The following is a 16,445-nucleotide window of genomic DNA, read 5'->3' on the forward strand; positions in this document are numbered from 1 at the left end:
ATTTTTCAGTGACTGTGGCTAGCCAAATACCGTTACAGGAAAACAAAACAAAACAAAACAAAACAAAACAAAAAGAACAAAGACTAAGTACACTTTATGATTTCAAAACAAAGCTACAGAAATAAAAATAATGTGGTACTGGCACAAAGACAGATAAATAGATCATGGAACAGAATAAATAGGCCCAAAATAAATGCTGTGTGTATGATCAAATTATCTTTCACAAGATTGCCATGACCACACAGCGGGAAAGGAGAGCAATTCCAACAAATGGTGTTGAAAACTAAGTATCTACATAAAAAAAGTTGAATCCTTCCCATGTACCATATACAAAATAATTAATGAATTAATTAAACATAAGAAATGTATGTATAAACTTAGACGACATAAAGAAAAATCATGATATTGATCTTTTCACTATTTTCTTGAATTTGACATCAAATTCATAAGCAACAAAGAAAATAACATAAAACTGGGACTATATCAAACTCCAGAACTTCTACACATCAAAGGAAACATTTAGTGGAGTGAAAAATGCCCTGTCAGAAATGGTTGAAAGCATTTTAAAATCACGTATTTGATAAGAGTTAATATCTAGGACATCTAAAAAAAAAAACCCTTATAACTCAAAAACAACAGAAAATGAATAATTTGAATAAAAAATGGACAAAGGATTGGACTCACATTTCTCTAAAAAAGATATAAAAATGTGCAACAAGTATTTGAAAAGATGCTCAAAATTTCTAACCTTTTGAAAAATAAAAAGAAAAATCACATTAAGATGTCATTTCACACCTATTAAAATGGCCACAATAAAACAAACAGAAAACAAAGGTGTTGAGTGTGTGGAGAAATTGGTACCTCTGAAGGGAATAATGATGCAGCCACTATGAAAAACAGTGTGGAGATTCCTCAAAAAAAATAGAAATGAAATTATTGTATGATCTAGTAATCTCACGTTTGAGTATGTGTCCAAAGTTTGCAACAGAACCTGGAACTGATATTTGTACACCCATGTTCACTGTGGTATTATTCACCAAAGCCAAAAAGTAGAAGAAACCCACATGTTTCTCAACCGATGAACAAAGAAAATGTGGCATATGCATACAATGGAATATTATTCAGCCTTAAAAACAAGAAAATGTAGGCCGGGAGCAGTGGCTCACACCTGTAATCCTAGCACTCTGGGAGGCCGAGGCGGGCAGATCGTTTGAGCTCAAGAGTTTGAGACCAGCCTGAGCAAGAGCGAGATCCCATCTCTACTAAAAATAGAAAGAAATTATCTGGACAACTAAAAACATATATATAGAAAAAATAAGCCGGGCACGGTGGCGTGTGCCTGTAGTCCCAGCTACTCGGGAGGCTGAGGCAGGAGGATCACTTGAGCCCAGGAGTTTGAGGTTGCTGTGAGCTAGGCTGATGCCACAGCACTCTAGCCTGGGTGACAGAGTGAGACTCCGTCTAAAAAAAAAAAAAGAAAAGAAAAAAAGAAAATGTAGTCACAGGCTATGACAAGAACACCTTGAGAATATTGTCCACTGAAATAAACCAGTAACAAAGTGACAGATGGTATATAATTCCACTTATATGAGATAGCTTAAGTAGCCAAACTCATAAAAACAGAAAGTAGAATGGGGTTTGGAAAGGGCTGGAAAAAAGGGTGAAATGGGCTGTTGTTCTTTGATGGGTATTGTGTTTTAATTCCGCAAGATGTAAAGATTTTAGAGGTCTTTGGCATCATAATGTGAATATGTTTAACACTACTAAACTTTAAAATTAAAAAGATTTCAGATGATAAATTTTGTTGTGTTTTTATCACAATTCATTTTTTAAAAAAATGATAACTAAAAGGATGCAGAGTAAAAGACTTTCCAAAAATTACTTTCAAATCACAGGTGTTTCTTCACACAAAGAAAACACAGACTCATCAATAAAAGGTGGTGAAATTAAGACTATTTCCATGACTACTCACCTAGACAGGATAAAACAACCATTGACCAACAAGCCAAATGAAGAAATATACACGATAAGTCATGAACAATTTGAAGTCATAGTTATAAACACAAACAAACATATACATAATTTAATTGTGACAGACCTATGCCTGATTCTTATTTAAATTAAATCTCACATTGGCTTACAGTGTATATATAAAGTTGCAAATTTTTATTCAAAATTATAATAAATAGGTAAAACCAAAATCACAGTCAACTCATGTCAAGAAACCTGCCCAAGAAAATAAACACAGCAATACAGTATTGCAAATCAAAAATAAAGGAAATATTTACCCATAAAATTCTGTATGTAACATTGATATAAGATTAAAATTTTTTTCTAGATAAATACAATGTTCAACTATGACTGTCTACACATGGAGAGCAGGAATTTGGAGTCATTGGCATGCTGTGTATGGCAGTAAAATTTCATAGAAAATGCATTACAATCAGTAAGAGGCTCTAACGAGAAAGGTTTAATGAATAAGCATTTAAAAGATACTAAAGATAATGTTTTATTATGTTATTATTACAGTACATGGATGCTATTCTTACACAAAATGAAAAGACTGTAATCCAGCCTTTAGAAGCTGATAGAAAGCCTTACATTTCTTTTTTTAATTCTCAAAAGATGTGATCTACTTTCCTAAATAAAGGAAAAATATAAATTTTATAAAATATTATAAGAGTAGCTGCTATATAAAATGAACATTTGGGAATAAATCATATTATCATTTAAATACAGATTGAGGAAAGTAGATGGAAATCTTAATAATTCCTTTCAACTGCAGTAAACTTAAACTTGTAAGTGGACATATTAATAAACATGGGGTGCCTACTAATTATCTAACTTACTTCTCCAAAAATATATAAATTCAAACACATCGTTTTGAATGTTTGAATCTATATTACAGACAAATTTGAAACAAATCAGAAAGTGAAAACAGAGGGAAAGTGACATCGGCAAGATGTAGAAATAGGAAATTCCTGACTTACATATCTGCCCCCAGCATCTATAATTTGGCAGCCACCCATTGACAAAAGTACATTATGACATATTAGGAAGCCACGGAGAGGGCTGTGAAGCCCACTAAAGCCCAAGACCAAGAAATGTCATTTTGAGAAAGCAGGCCCTAATCTAGGTGGCAAACTGAAGAACACCTGCTCCTGACTACAAAACAGGAATTGGCCCACCCAATGTCGTCCAGCTGAGAATTCTGAAGCTACTCTGTAACCACCTCCAGCTCCTCCCAGCCATGGCCTAGGAGTGATCCTGTCTATCCAGAGAACTGGAGTGAGATGTGCATTCATAGCTATGGAAGCAGGTTTTCAGATTTTGCTCTTTATTGTTGTCTCTGAGGCCGTTCTGTGACTCAGTTCCAGCCCTCTTAGCCACCTAAGAGGGCAGCCAGTCCTACCCACCTAGGGACCAACAGAGTGACCTGAAAAAAAACAAAAACGAAACTCCCAAGTACTCAGTTGGGAGCCACATTTATCCACACACCTTGTATTGGGTCCAACATATGTGGATCCAGCTGCAGAACCCTGCCCAAGTGCCTGCCCTACAGATCAATGTCATGAAGGCAATCAAGACGACACAAAAATAAGACAGGTTTCACAGCCACCCTGGCCCCTGGCAACAAGCTTAGCAAAGATAGATGCCACTGTAGACTTGCAGCAGCCTTGTACCAAGCTACAACTCCTCCACTGCAAACCCAGAAAAGATTCCATCAGCTTGAGGAACCAAAAGAATACTTTTGCCTGCTAAAACCAACTTATAAAAATTGCAGACACCAATGCAAGGTTACTTCGTGCCTTCTTTCAATGCTTCTATTTTAATACTAGAAGTCCTAGACAAAACAATTTGGCAGGAAAATGAAAAATGCCAACCAAATTCAAAAGTTAAAAATGTCCCTGTTGGGGGGCGGGGCGGGCAAGACCAACGTAACCTAAACATTTGTACTCCCATAATATGCAGAAATAAAAAAAAATGTCACTGTTGATGACATACTTTTATATATAGATAACCATGAATGTTACACCAAAAAACTGTTAAAACTAAGGAATGACCTCAGTAAATTAGCAGAATATGAAATTAACCTAAAAACATGAATTGCGTTTCCATACCCTAATAACAATCTGATTAAAAAAAAGAAAACAATCTCATCTACAATATCATCAAAATAATGTATTCTTAGGCACACATTTAATCAAAAAAGAAAGATCTTTACATTGAACAAATACGATATTGATAAAAAAGACAAACAAATGTAAAAATATCCTATGTTTATGTATTAGAAAAATTAATATTATTAAGGTAACATATTATCCAAACCAATCTATATATTTAACAGGATTTCTATCAAAATTCCAATGGCATTTTTTACAGTATTAGAAAAAACAATCGAAATCTTATTTAAACCGACAAGAAACTTTGAATAGTCAAAGCAATGTTGAGGAAGAACAAAGCTGGAAACACCATGCTTCCAAATGTCAAACTATTTTTCAAGAATATAGTAGTAAAAGCAGGGTGGTATATGCAATAAAAACTGACACAAAAACCAATGAAAGTCAAGAGACAGACTAGAAATAAATCCAGGCACATAAGGTCAACTAGTCTTTGACAGGGCCACCAAGAATACACAATACAGAAAGTATAGTCTCTTTAATACCTGATGCTAGGAAAACTGTATACCCACCAGCAAAAGAATAAAATTAGATCATTTCATCACATCATACCTAAAAATTAATTCAAAATAAAGAAGACAAATGAAATACATGAATCCTTAAAAATCATCAAAGAATCATATGGAATATCTTCCTGATATTGGTCTTGGCAATAATTTTTGAATATGACACAAAAAGCACAGCAACAAAAGCAAATATAGACCGCATCACATGAAAAAGCTTCTCCACAACAAAGAGAACAGTAAAGTAAGAAAACTTACAGGATGGAAGAAACCATTTGCAAGCTATATATCCGATACAAGGTTGATATCCGAAATATATAAGAAACTCATACAAATCAAGGGCAAAAACAGTAGTGACAATAACCCAATTGAAAACTAGAGAAAAGATTAAATAGATGTTTTTGTCCAAAAAATACATACAAATGGCCAGCAGGTATATTATCATAAAAGGTGCTCAACATCATAAATCATCAGGCAAATGCAAATTAAAACAATGATAAGACATCACCTTACACCTTTTATGATAGCTAATGCCAAAAGGAGAAATAGCAAGTGTTGACAAGGGCATGAAGAAAAAGAAATACAGGACACTGTTGTTCAGTTCTAAATTGGCAAAGTCATTTTGAGAACCAATATGGAGCCTCTTTAAATAGATAGATAAATAAGTCTATTGTACAATCCAGCAATCCTCCTCCTCTGTATATAACCAAAGAAAATAAAATCAGAATCTCAAGGAAATTCCTGCACCCCTACATCACAGAGGCATTACTCACAATTGCCAAGCTATAAAAACAACCTAAACATTTGTAGACACTGAATGGATAAAGGAAATGTGGTATATATACACAACAGAATATTCTTCGGCCATAAAAATTCATGAAATCCTGCCCCTTACACAACATGACAGACCTAGAGGACATTAAGCTAAGTGAAATAAGCCAAATACAGAAAGGCAAATGTGTTTCATGTTCTCACTAACATGGGGACTCTAACAAGAGTGAGTTCATAGAATTAGAGAGTGAAAAGGTGGTTGCCAGAGCCTGGAGGTGGGGAAAATAGAGAAATGCTCTCCAAAGGGTACAAACTTTCAATTTTAAGATGAAGAAGTTTTGAGGATTTAATGTGAAGCATCATGACTATAGATAATAATAATGTTTGTTCCACAAAATTTCCTCAGACAGTGGAACCTTAAGTGTTCTCAATACAAAAAAAAAAAAGTAACTGTGAGGTGATAGATGTATTCATTAACTTGATTGTATTATTCGTTTTACAACTGATATATATCAAATCATTGCACTGTATACAAATATACATTTATAGAAATCTACATGTTACACACACATATATACACACACTCGTGTATATATGAATGATACAGTCAAGGCAAGTCTCATATTACACAAGAGAAACACAAAATGAGTTATTAAAAGTATAAGGTGACAAGTGGGAGTTTAATATATACTCAGCAATGTTCTATGATCCCAAATGACACAGTATATTTAAGAAATCTAGGAAGTGAGTAGGTATACTAAACTATATTACAGTTGAGAGATACAAAAATATAGAATTTAAATTATTAATCTCAGTTCATACTAAAAAATAAAATTTTGAAGTAAAATAACATCAGACTTTTTTTACATTTAGATAGATTCTTATTGTTCTGATTAAATTACTGAGTATAAATTTCTGCAAAATGACAATGGAAAGCCCCATGGTAGGAAATGTTAAAGCAGAAAATGTACACCTGTCTCTGGTGTTCCTGGTATTTCTGAAGCAAATATCAATAACACCACTACTAACACACTTCACATGATGCAAAAAGGGTACCTAAGAAAAAGCTGAAAAGAGTTCCTCGAAAATATGCACAGATATTCTTATGCCCCCCAAAGCAATGGAAGGGCATTCAGATCATTCAGTCCCTTATAAGCCATGAAGAGGACATACGTGTGACCTTAAAGGAAGATCAATGAATGCAAGGAGGGTCCTTAGAGAATTTTAGAACACAGGACAGAAGATGCCCCTATGTGAGAGCAAAAGAAAAAAATCCAGGCTTCTCGGAAACCATTTCCATTTGGAGCAGAGCTTCTCAAAACACATTTTAAGGTCTGGCTCACTCCTAGATCTTTGGACCTCTCATCTGTACCATGTGCTTCATTCATTCCCACCTACCTGGGTGTTTGGCTACTGTCTCAGGTCTCTTCACATTCCAGGGCTCTTTCCTTTGCTCCAAACAGGTGATTAGGTCTGGCTTAGAGGCAGCAAGACCTATTTTATTAGAAAAATGTAAATAACTCTTGCTAGGATTACCAATGTAGTACTGTGCTCAGTAGAGAAGAGAGAGTATTATAGAAGATTGTAGCCCAGGCACTGAGCCGCTGCCAAGGACGCAGCAGCCTTCCCCTTCAGCCCCTCATTTCCCAAATCTCCATTCTCCGCCCCCCTGCCCCGCCTGCCTTCTGCAGGCCGTTTCCACCGAGGAAGTACAGTGTGTCCGTTATCCAGAACCTCCACTCTTTTGACCCCTTTGCTGATGCAAGTAAGGGTGATGACCTGCTTCCTGCTGGAACTGAGGATTACATCCATATAAGACTTCAACAGAGAAATGGCAGGAAGACCTTTACTACTGTCCAAAGGATCACTGATGATTACGATAAAAAGAAATTAGTGAAGGCGTTTAAGAAGAAATTTGCCTGCAATAGTACTGTAATTGAGCATCCAGAATATGGAGAAGTAATTCAGCTACAGGGTGACAGCAGAAGAACATATGCCAGTTTCTTGAAGAGACTGGACTGGCTAAGGACGATCAGCTGAAGGTTCATGGGTTTTAAGTGCTTGTGGCTCACTGAAGCTTAAGTGAGGATTTCCTTGCAATGAATGGAATTTCCCCTCTGTCCCTTGTCACAAGTTTAAACACCTCACAGCTTGTGTAATGTAACCATTTGGGATCTGCTTTTAACTTGGACTAGTGTAACTCCTTCATGCAATAAACTGAAAAGAGCCATGCTGTCTGGTCTTGAAGTCCCTCATTTACACAGAGGTCAAGCAGGAGGTGCTTGGCGGTGTCAAGCCTGAAACAAAGCAATAATGTGGTGTTTCAGCCAAGCCCACAGCCCTAAGATCACAGACAGCTATGTCTGGCCAGAAGCTCCTCGCCTCTCCCTCTGCAGAGTTCCTGCCCTAAGAGAATGTCACCACCTGGACGACCCTCCGTGAATCTGAGAGGATGGGGTAAGGCAGCAACAGCAGCTGTGCCACTAGAGGGAGCCTTTGGTAGTAAAAGGAAGATCCCCTGGTATCTCCAAGTGGAAAGAGCTCAGAGAGGCTACCTTCCCTCTGGTGGGATGATAGGACATCTGGCTTTCCACCAAGGTCTTTTTGACCAGATATATCCTAGCTAAGGGATGTCCAAACATCAGAATGTGAGGCCAACCTTGTATCAGAGTTAAACTTTTGACAAGGGAACAAATCTCAAACAAATGTATCGGTTATGTAGCTAGCTGTAGAGCTTGCACCTTGACTAGCAACAGCTGCCCAATGCCATGTGAAGTAACAAACTGGTTTTTGGGTTTTTTTTCTTTCAGTTTTAATGTTATGTGTAATGTATTTAAACCCTATTTAAATAAAATTTGTTTTCAGGAAAAAAAATTATAGAAATTTAAACTTAAAATACTATTTTCTGACAGAATCATTAGAATATTTAGAAAATATTCTAAATTTCTGTTCTTAGCTCCCCTGTCCAACACTACTTAATCAGAAATTGGTGGTAAAAACTGGATTTTAACCTCTTGACAGTAATGTTTTATACCACTGCATTTCCAGAATGGTTGCCAATCTAGAGTGAAATATACAGATCAGTTCAAAAAATAGGAAGGTTCACATCACGATGAAACATCTTGAAGATTTTCCTTTCTACATCAACAAGCCCCCAAGTTTTCCTTGAAAACAGGGATATGAAACTCATTCATATAAAGTGGACCACGACCTGCCCCCAAAAACATTGCACAAAGAAAGAAAATGAAACCCTAAGAGTGCATTAGGAATCTTACAGGGAAGTTATTCTCACCTACAGAGACCAGGTTTCTGTAGTTCTCTAACATCACATCCCTATATAAATTCCGTTGAGCAGGATCCAGGCACACCCACTCCTCCAGGGAGAATTCTATGGCCACATCCCTGAATGTCAAAAGTCCCTGAAAAAAAAACAACACATATTTATCAAATAGCCAGGGGTAGCATTCTTAATTTGACTAAATATAAAATTAGAGTGAAGAGAATTGCCTCTGACATATATTAATGAGTGGACTGATCCAATAACTACTATAATAACACTCTCTTGGGCTGGGCACGGTGGCTCACGCCCATAATCCTAGCACTCTGGGAGGCCGAGGCGGGTGGATCACTTGAGGTCAGGAGTTTAAGACCAGCCTAAGCAAGAGTGAGACCCCGTCTTTACTAAAAATAGAAAGAAATTAGCTGGACAGCTAAAAATATATATATATAAAAATTAGCCGGGCATGGTGACGCATGCCTGTAGTCCCACCTACTCAGGAGGCTGAGGGAGAAGGACCGCTTGAGCCCAGGAGTTTGAGGTTGCTGTGAGCTAGGCTGACGCCACGGCACTCTAGCCCGGGCAACACAGTGAGACTCTGTCTCAAAAAAAAAAAAAAACAAAAACAAAACCAAAACAAAATATAATAACACTCTCTAATGCTGAGGACTGAGCATGGGAAAAAATCCACAAAATAAGCATAGATACTATACTTTTCTGGATAATAAAGTATAAAATTAAGGGTATCAACACAGGCACATACGCTTTGAGTGATCTATGTCTATCGTACACCATATAAGCTGTATATGTTTCCCATATGGAAAAGTTGTGTTGAGTTATAAGGGCGCTTCTAAGATTTTAAGGTGTACTACAGTGAACTGGAGATCTTATTAAGATGCACATTCTGATCTGGAGTGGAACTTGAGTTTCTGCATTTCTAACAAACTTCTCAGAAATGCAACCTCTTCTGGCCCAAAAAGAATATTTTGTGAAACATACATTAAGTGGAAGATCCTGAGTTTTATACTAGTTTCTCTGACGAATAAACAAAGATGAGAAGCTTCATTGCCCAAATCAAGCCATAAGCAAAGAGAAACTAAGAGGAAAGGGGCACTTCCAGATTAAATGTGATGATTTATGTGCATCAGCCAGTAAAACTGCCCAAGATACTTGTCAATGATACAATGAAAAACAATTAACTTTATAGTGGAGGAATCTGTCAGAGAGGACCTTAACCAAGTGAATGAACATCAACTGCAGGAGGACAAACTGGTATGAGGTGCTGAGCATATAGGATACATCACTGCTGTGAGATTATTGGCCCAAAACAAGTGAATCACAATCAGAATGTAATCACGAAAAACTTCAGGTTTACGTAATATTTAAACCATATATATTTCTCATGTTCTGTATTCTCTAGTAGTGTATTTAAACAGTCCTTCTTTAGCATCCTAGAGAGCCTATTTCTTATAATCTTTTTTCAGAACATTCTGAGTTATCTTGGGCAATTAATGCCATTCTCTTTAAATGTGCATTTTTTTTTTTTTTTTTTTGAGACAGGGTCTTTCTCTGTGTGTTACACAGGCTTGAGAGGTATCATCATCACAGCTCACTGCAACCTCAAACTCCTGAGATCAAGCATTCTATCTTTGTGAGTGGTTGGGACTATAGGTGTGTGCCACCATGCCCAGCTCATTTCTCACTCTGGCTGAGGCTGTAGCAAACTCCTGACCTCAACCAATCCTCCTGCCTTGGCATCCCTAAGTACTAGGATTACAGGCTTGCACCACCATGCCCAGCCGTAAGTGTGCATTTTTAAATCCTATTTGGCATAGAGATGACAGGGCATCAAGATAGAACCTCAACAGCACGTATTTTCCTTCTTCACTGATATCTGAGTACCCGATCCTATACTTAAGAGGAATTTTGGGTATCTGTACCTTCCCATGTTGACCTATCAAAAGGGAACACTTTCAATATTACAGGTCTTAATTTCATGGTGAGAACTGTTCTTCATATGTAAAAAGCCTGGATGGAGAGAATGGAGAGAAGGCTCTAGTATGTAGGAAATAAGGATTTTAAAGAGATCCCTGAAAATCATAAGAAGGGAAAAAAATAGTTGGGACAATCTTGTGAAGCAGAAACCTCAGAAATAGAGAAACAATAGTTTGCAAGTCCTAAATACATGATATTCTAAAAGTAAAAGTAGGACACAGCCCCTGACCTAGGAGACTCTTGTGTGAGAACCAGCCATTTCTTCCTCTTCTTTTTGCTTCTCTAGGATTTCTTCTCAGGTAAGATTATCTGGAGAAATCACAGCTGCATCTTGACAATATGCATTTCAAGGCATCAGCACAGCCCCTTTATCTGCTACCACCACACCCACAGGTACAAGCACCATGAAGTACAGAAAGGGCCACCCTCATCTGTACTTTGTGACAATAGAGATTCAGGAACAGTGAGCTCCTACATAAAGATGAAAATATGAGTTTCTCCTTTCCTGCCCTCAGGTGCCACAGACACCAGCAATTTCTGCAGCAGCAGTGGGGATATGCGCCACACTGACTCACCACCACCAAACCCAAGCAGAGCAGGCCCTGTGACCTCCCTCTGGAAAAACGGCTGGACTCAGCGCTCATGAATGGATCTGGGAACCCACCTGCTTGACCTGGCCTCAGCTCAGAATTACATGGGCACTTAATTAAAATCATATGGATACTCCCACCCAGACCAATGGACAAAAGCTGTAGGGAGGGCACAGGGGATGGTATGTCTTCAAACTGATCACAGAATTATAATTGGAAGCCTGGGCTGAGAGCCACTTAGCTGAGCGTTCCCTCTCAAGCTTCAATGTGCACAGAAAGCACTTGGTATCCAAACTCCAGTCTAAGTAATGTGACTCTGCAGGTGTGGAAGGGGTCCATGGGTTGGCTTCATTAACAAGTCCCCAGTTAATGCTGATGTTGCTTCCCCATTCCCATTATCAGCAGCACTCAGCTAAAGACAGCAGGCACAGCACAGCCACTTACATTTAACAATTCTATCATAACGTAAATACTGGTCCCAATGAAGACCACTGATCACCATCCTGAAACATTTTCTCCTGGCCCTTTAAAGTTCACAGAGGCTGCAAAGGCAACTATATCTGAGGAAGTCATTTGGAAAACAACATGTGCACATGCATTAATGCAGCGTTCATTGATGACAAACTTTGTGCTCACAAGTTGCTGCAGTGTGTTGTGCTGGGAAACTCTAATTGTGTGAGTTAATCCTCATAATACCCTGCGAGTCAGGTACTAATTGTCCCATAATTCATATCAGGATCTAGATGTTGGGCACAGATTTTTAATTTTTCTTCTGTTACTTTGTCACCAATGAAATAAAAATTGTAGAAGAATAAAAGATATACATGGATGGGAGATACATGGAAAGGAAGGGTGGAGCAGTAACATGGAAGGATTTTTATTGTTGTGCTTGTATTTACTTTCTTGTAACTTGTAGAGCATCTACTGGATCTGAAGGAATGGAAAACAAGTTAGTGGGTTAAATGTTTCTAGAAGCACAAATTTTAATAAAAAAGATGAAAATTAAGGCACCAAAATATATAATCCTTTGCACCCATTTATGCACTTTTGGCTTTAGGAAAATTAAAAGCACCGGCTCTGGACAGATGGCAGCAGTGGCTACTCCAAGCTGCTCTCCTCTACTCACTTCTGTGAGGGGAGATTCCAGTATTGGGACAGACCTGGATAAGGCTCAGAAGAGGGTGGATCTGGGCAGGGCTGGGGTAGGGAGCAGGCACAAGGCTCTAATCTCTACATTGCTGATTTATTTTTCTGTCTTTTCTAAGCTTGCTCAGCACAAATTCTACTTCCAGAGTTTGTATGCTTTCAATTATTTAAGGTACTTTGTCTATTTCATAATCTAACAAGCAATTTAACATAGAGCATCGGAGTTTTCTAGGACAATTACATTAGATGCTAAATATTTATTCTGCGCACAGTAAAATAATAGAAACAACAATTCTTTCTATGTATGGTGACATCAGAACTCACAAACACATAGGAAAGTGGTTCAAATGGAGCCAACGTCCCCTGCATATCTCCCCTTTTTGTACTAACTACATGATGCTGAATTCAATAATTTATCCATTCTCTTTAGACTGAAATTTCCCAGACAGTAGAAACCATGACTATCGCATTACTGTTTTTCTCATGGCCACTTGAAATTATGGAAGCCCGTTGGTTTATCTGTCAGTTTAACTCTCTAAACCTCTTCTTTCTTGCTCACTGAAATACCAGGAAACTGGAGCATCTCCCATCTGGGGACCATCCAAAGAGATTTCTTTTGTGAAGGGAGGAAAAAACCCATGGATGACACATTCCTCTCCCTCAGAGATGGAAAGAGGTTTAGACCCTGTTTTCATTCAGCCTGACTCTAGTCTGCACAGGACATCCCCAATGTCTAAAATACTCCCAGGTGCTGGTGACAGGATCTACATTGAGCCTGGGCTGATGTTCCCATGGTGATGCAGGAAGGAGAGACTCAGGCTGACTCTGTGGGGTCAGGACAGAAAATGAACCTGCCCTCCTGGAGTAGCCTACCATGGATACAGGTGTGATACCACCTGTTCATGGTCAGTTAACTCTGGCATAAGAGGAAGAACGCCCTACTCCAGTGCACAGCGTACAGGTAGGGGCAGTTGTAGTCATGGATATTATGTGGTCCTGACCTTTCAATGTTAATTAATCTTCTCCCTTCTTATGTTGAATCAAGGTAGGGTCTGGTGTCCCTGGAAGTGTTGGGTTCAAAGCTGATGATTGTTTTCACTCGTATATTATGTATTGACCACTGGGAGCCACTTCCAGAGCTAAAGCAAGTCACTGGACAAGATCTGGAAAATTTCAGGGGCTCTCCCTAAAGAGGCATTTCAGATTTATAAAGTCCACATTAGTCTCTTACACTGCAGAAAATGTATATTCCCTGGGAACATTTTTATACATCCTCAGCCTGAAGCCTGCCCCTGTGTTGTAAATCCCAGATGGAGGCCAGGTCTTCTGTGTATATTCAAGGAGGAATGCACTTGGTCTGAATTCTTGGAATTCCCAGTGAACAGAGAAAAACTGGGGGGCAGAGCTTCCCATGCGGCCTGCTCTAGACCACCCTAAAGCACACCAGACCCTGAATTCAGAATTTTAATCTGCAAATTTAGAGAAATGGGGAAGCAGCAGCACCTGCTGCACATTCCCTGGCATTTGGGCAGGACACAGCAGACCTGGAGATTCTCAGGTCAACATGTTGTGCATGCACCCATCTGTGTGCGCATCAGAACTCTATGGTCCCTGAATCAGTTTCAGGTCAGAAGACAGAGGAGGACTGAAAGACAGGGCTGGGACTGCTGATTATAACCCTGTGGGAGCATTTTTGTGGGAATTTGCTCTAACTGTGCTCTAGAAGGGACTGTACTTCAGAAGTAGGCAGAGAGGCAAGAAAGCCTATATCTCTAAAAATTATAAATGGTGGCTGGGTGCAGTGGCTCACACCTGTAATCCTGCCAATTTTAAAGGCTGAGGCAGGAGGATAGCTTGAGGCCAGGAATTCAGAATCAGCCTGGACAACATAGTGACAGCTTGTCTCTTAAAAAAAAAAAATTAGCTGGGCATGGTAGCATACACCTGTAATCCCAACTACTCCAGAGGCTGAGCTGGGAGGATTGCTTGAGCCCAGGAATATGAGGTTGCAGTGAGTTGCAGATCATGCCACTGCACTCTAACCTGGGTTACAGAGTGAGACCCTGTCTCAAAAAGAGAGAGACAGAAAGACAAGAAAAGAATGAAAGAAAGACAAGAAAGAAACAAAGAAAAAAAGAAAGAGAGAGACAGAGAGAGAAAGAAAGAGAAAGAGAGAATTCATAAAGTGTGACTAAGAGTTAAAACTGCTAATTTTGAACAGGTGTAGTGGCTCACACCTGTAATCCTAGCACTTTGGGATGCCAAGGCAGGAGGACAGCTTGAGGCCAGGAGTTTGAGACCAGCCTGGGCAACAGAGCAACACTCCATCTCTACAAAAAAATAAGAATAATAAAAATTAGCCAGGTATGGTGGCAAGAACCTGTCATCCTAACTACTCAGGAAGCTGAGCTTGAAGGATCACTTGAACCTAGGAGTTTGAGGTTGCAGTGAGTGATGATGATGTGACTGTACTCTAGTTCCAGTGACAGAACAGAACCTTGTTTCAAAAAAATTGATTATTTCTTAGGTCTTCACTATGAAATAAGGTTACAAAGAGTTAAAAATCTCACTAATTTATCAAAACTAAAGCTGGAGATAAGAGAAGCTATTCTTCATAGTGTATAGAGAAAATAAGATGTGTTTTTTGGTGAAAATGGTTATAAAAAGAGACATAAAGATGTATTTTTTCTAAAAAAGTAATTTTTACTAGTTTAGAGTTTATTTCAATGTTGTTAAATTAAAAGAATTAAAGAAAAATGAGGTAAACACAATGAATATAGAAGACTGGAGAAAGAGAATAGAAAAAAGGTGTAAGAGGTTAAAAAAGGTTTAGAGAAATCTTATCTTGTGTGGTGAGAGCTGATTGAGGTTGAGTAAATCTGTTTTTCAAGTTTTATTTAAACTAAATTTAATGATAGTACAGTAATATAAGGATAAATTTTGGTTTTCTCTTTTAAACAAGATTTTCATGAAGTATTAATATGAGATAATAAAAAATTTTGGTTAACTGTGAAAAAAATAAAATGACCAAATTTGTTCATCAATTGTGTCTTTAACCATGATCATTTTAAGTCTTGTCCAATTTCTTGTTGGAGATTTCTGTCTTACCTTCGCAGAGATTGAGAAACCACTTTCACTGGTAAAATACTTTGTCTATTTATAAGATATGATCAATTTTTTAGCATTTCCATTGTGTGTATCACTCTCAGTTTTATAGATTGGTGGCATATACAAATGGAGCAATAGAAAATCAATTGGAAGTTTACAGAAACTTTTAATCTTCCCTGCCCTAAAGCTCTTCTGTTGGTATTGTTTATCTTGCTCTACCCTGTCTGAGAAGCACCAGCTTTCTCCCTTTAAAATAATAGCAGGAAGGTCCATGCACATGGATGAAGTAGCTTACAGCCAGCTCTCTTTAAAGGCAACATGCTTCATTATTGCCAAGGCCTTATAAAGCTTCTCACTAAAATTTTTAGATTAATTAAATATTCTTTGACCTGGGTGCTCTCTGGGGATATAAACATTAAAGATCGTGGCCTCCAACATGGAAAATTTGTTTAGTGGAAACACCAACAAATAAAAGATTCCCTTTGACACTGACAGAGAATCATATCTGGTACTGTTGAAAAATCCCTGTGCTAGTCAATTAAAGGACAATGTCTCTTAGGATATTTTGTCACCCCTCTATCCACAGATACCTCCGAAGAAAACCAACACTCTACTACTTTCCCCAAATTTTTCTCCAGGCATGACCCTTAATCTATTTTAGACGGAGGTTCTATTGGAGGAAAAAGTCTAATTATCTTCCTGGCCATCAAGAAGGTAGTTCCATGAATTTCTTCAGGAAGATACTTTTGCCTTAGTTGGTGTCACTTCTCATCAATACATGATTAAAATCAATCTATAACCTTAGAAAAAGTTGCTGATCAAACTACAGCCTCCATCACAGCTCAACAAAAAGCTATTGATTCACTGGCTGAGG

General features: G+C 38.2%; 2 protein-coding genes and 1 pseudogene across 2 annotated transcripts in view; 2 read left to right on the forward strand and 1 right to left on the reverse strand.

The window, feature by feature from the left end:
• Window positions 1–16,445, forward strand: part of LOC105822490 (zinc finger protein 493-like) — a 244,118-nt gene that overhangs the window by 116,243 nt on the left and 111,430 nt on the right. The gene's annotated exons all lie outside the window — the stretch shown is intronic.
• LOC105822482 (zinc finger protein 680-like) overlaps window positions 6,874–16,445 on the reverse strand; it is a 34,777-nt gene continuing 25,205 nt past the window's right edge. Inside the window, exons 3-4 of the mRNA XM_012659465.1 lie at window positions 8,748–8,874; window positions 6,874–6,932 (exon numbers count right to left, since the gene is read on the reverse strand). Coding sequence (XP_012514919.1) covers window positions 6,874–6,932; window positions 8,748–8,874 — 186 coding nt within the window. The remainder of the gene's footprint in view (window positions 6,933–8,747; window positions 8,875–16,445) is intronic.
• On the forward strand, window positions 6,994–7,585 carry LOC105822483 (annotated as a pseudogene).

This window comes from Propithecus coquereli, unplaced genomic scaffold (genome assembly GCF_000956105.1).
Source record: "Propithecus coquereli isolate 6110/MARCELLA unplaced genomic scaffold, Pcoq_1.0 Scaffold617, whole genome shotgun sequence".
Classification (NCBI taxonomy): domain Eukaryota; kingdom Metazoa; phylum Chordata; class Mammalia; order Primates; family Indriidae; genus Propithecus; species Propithecus coquereli.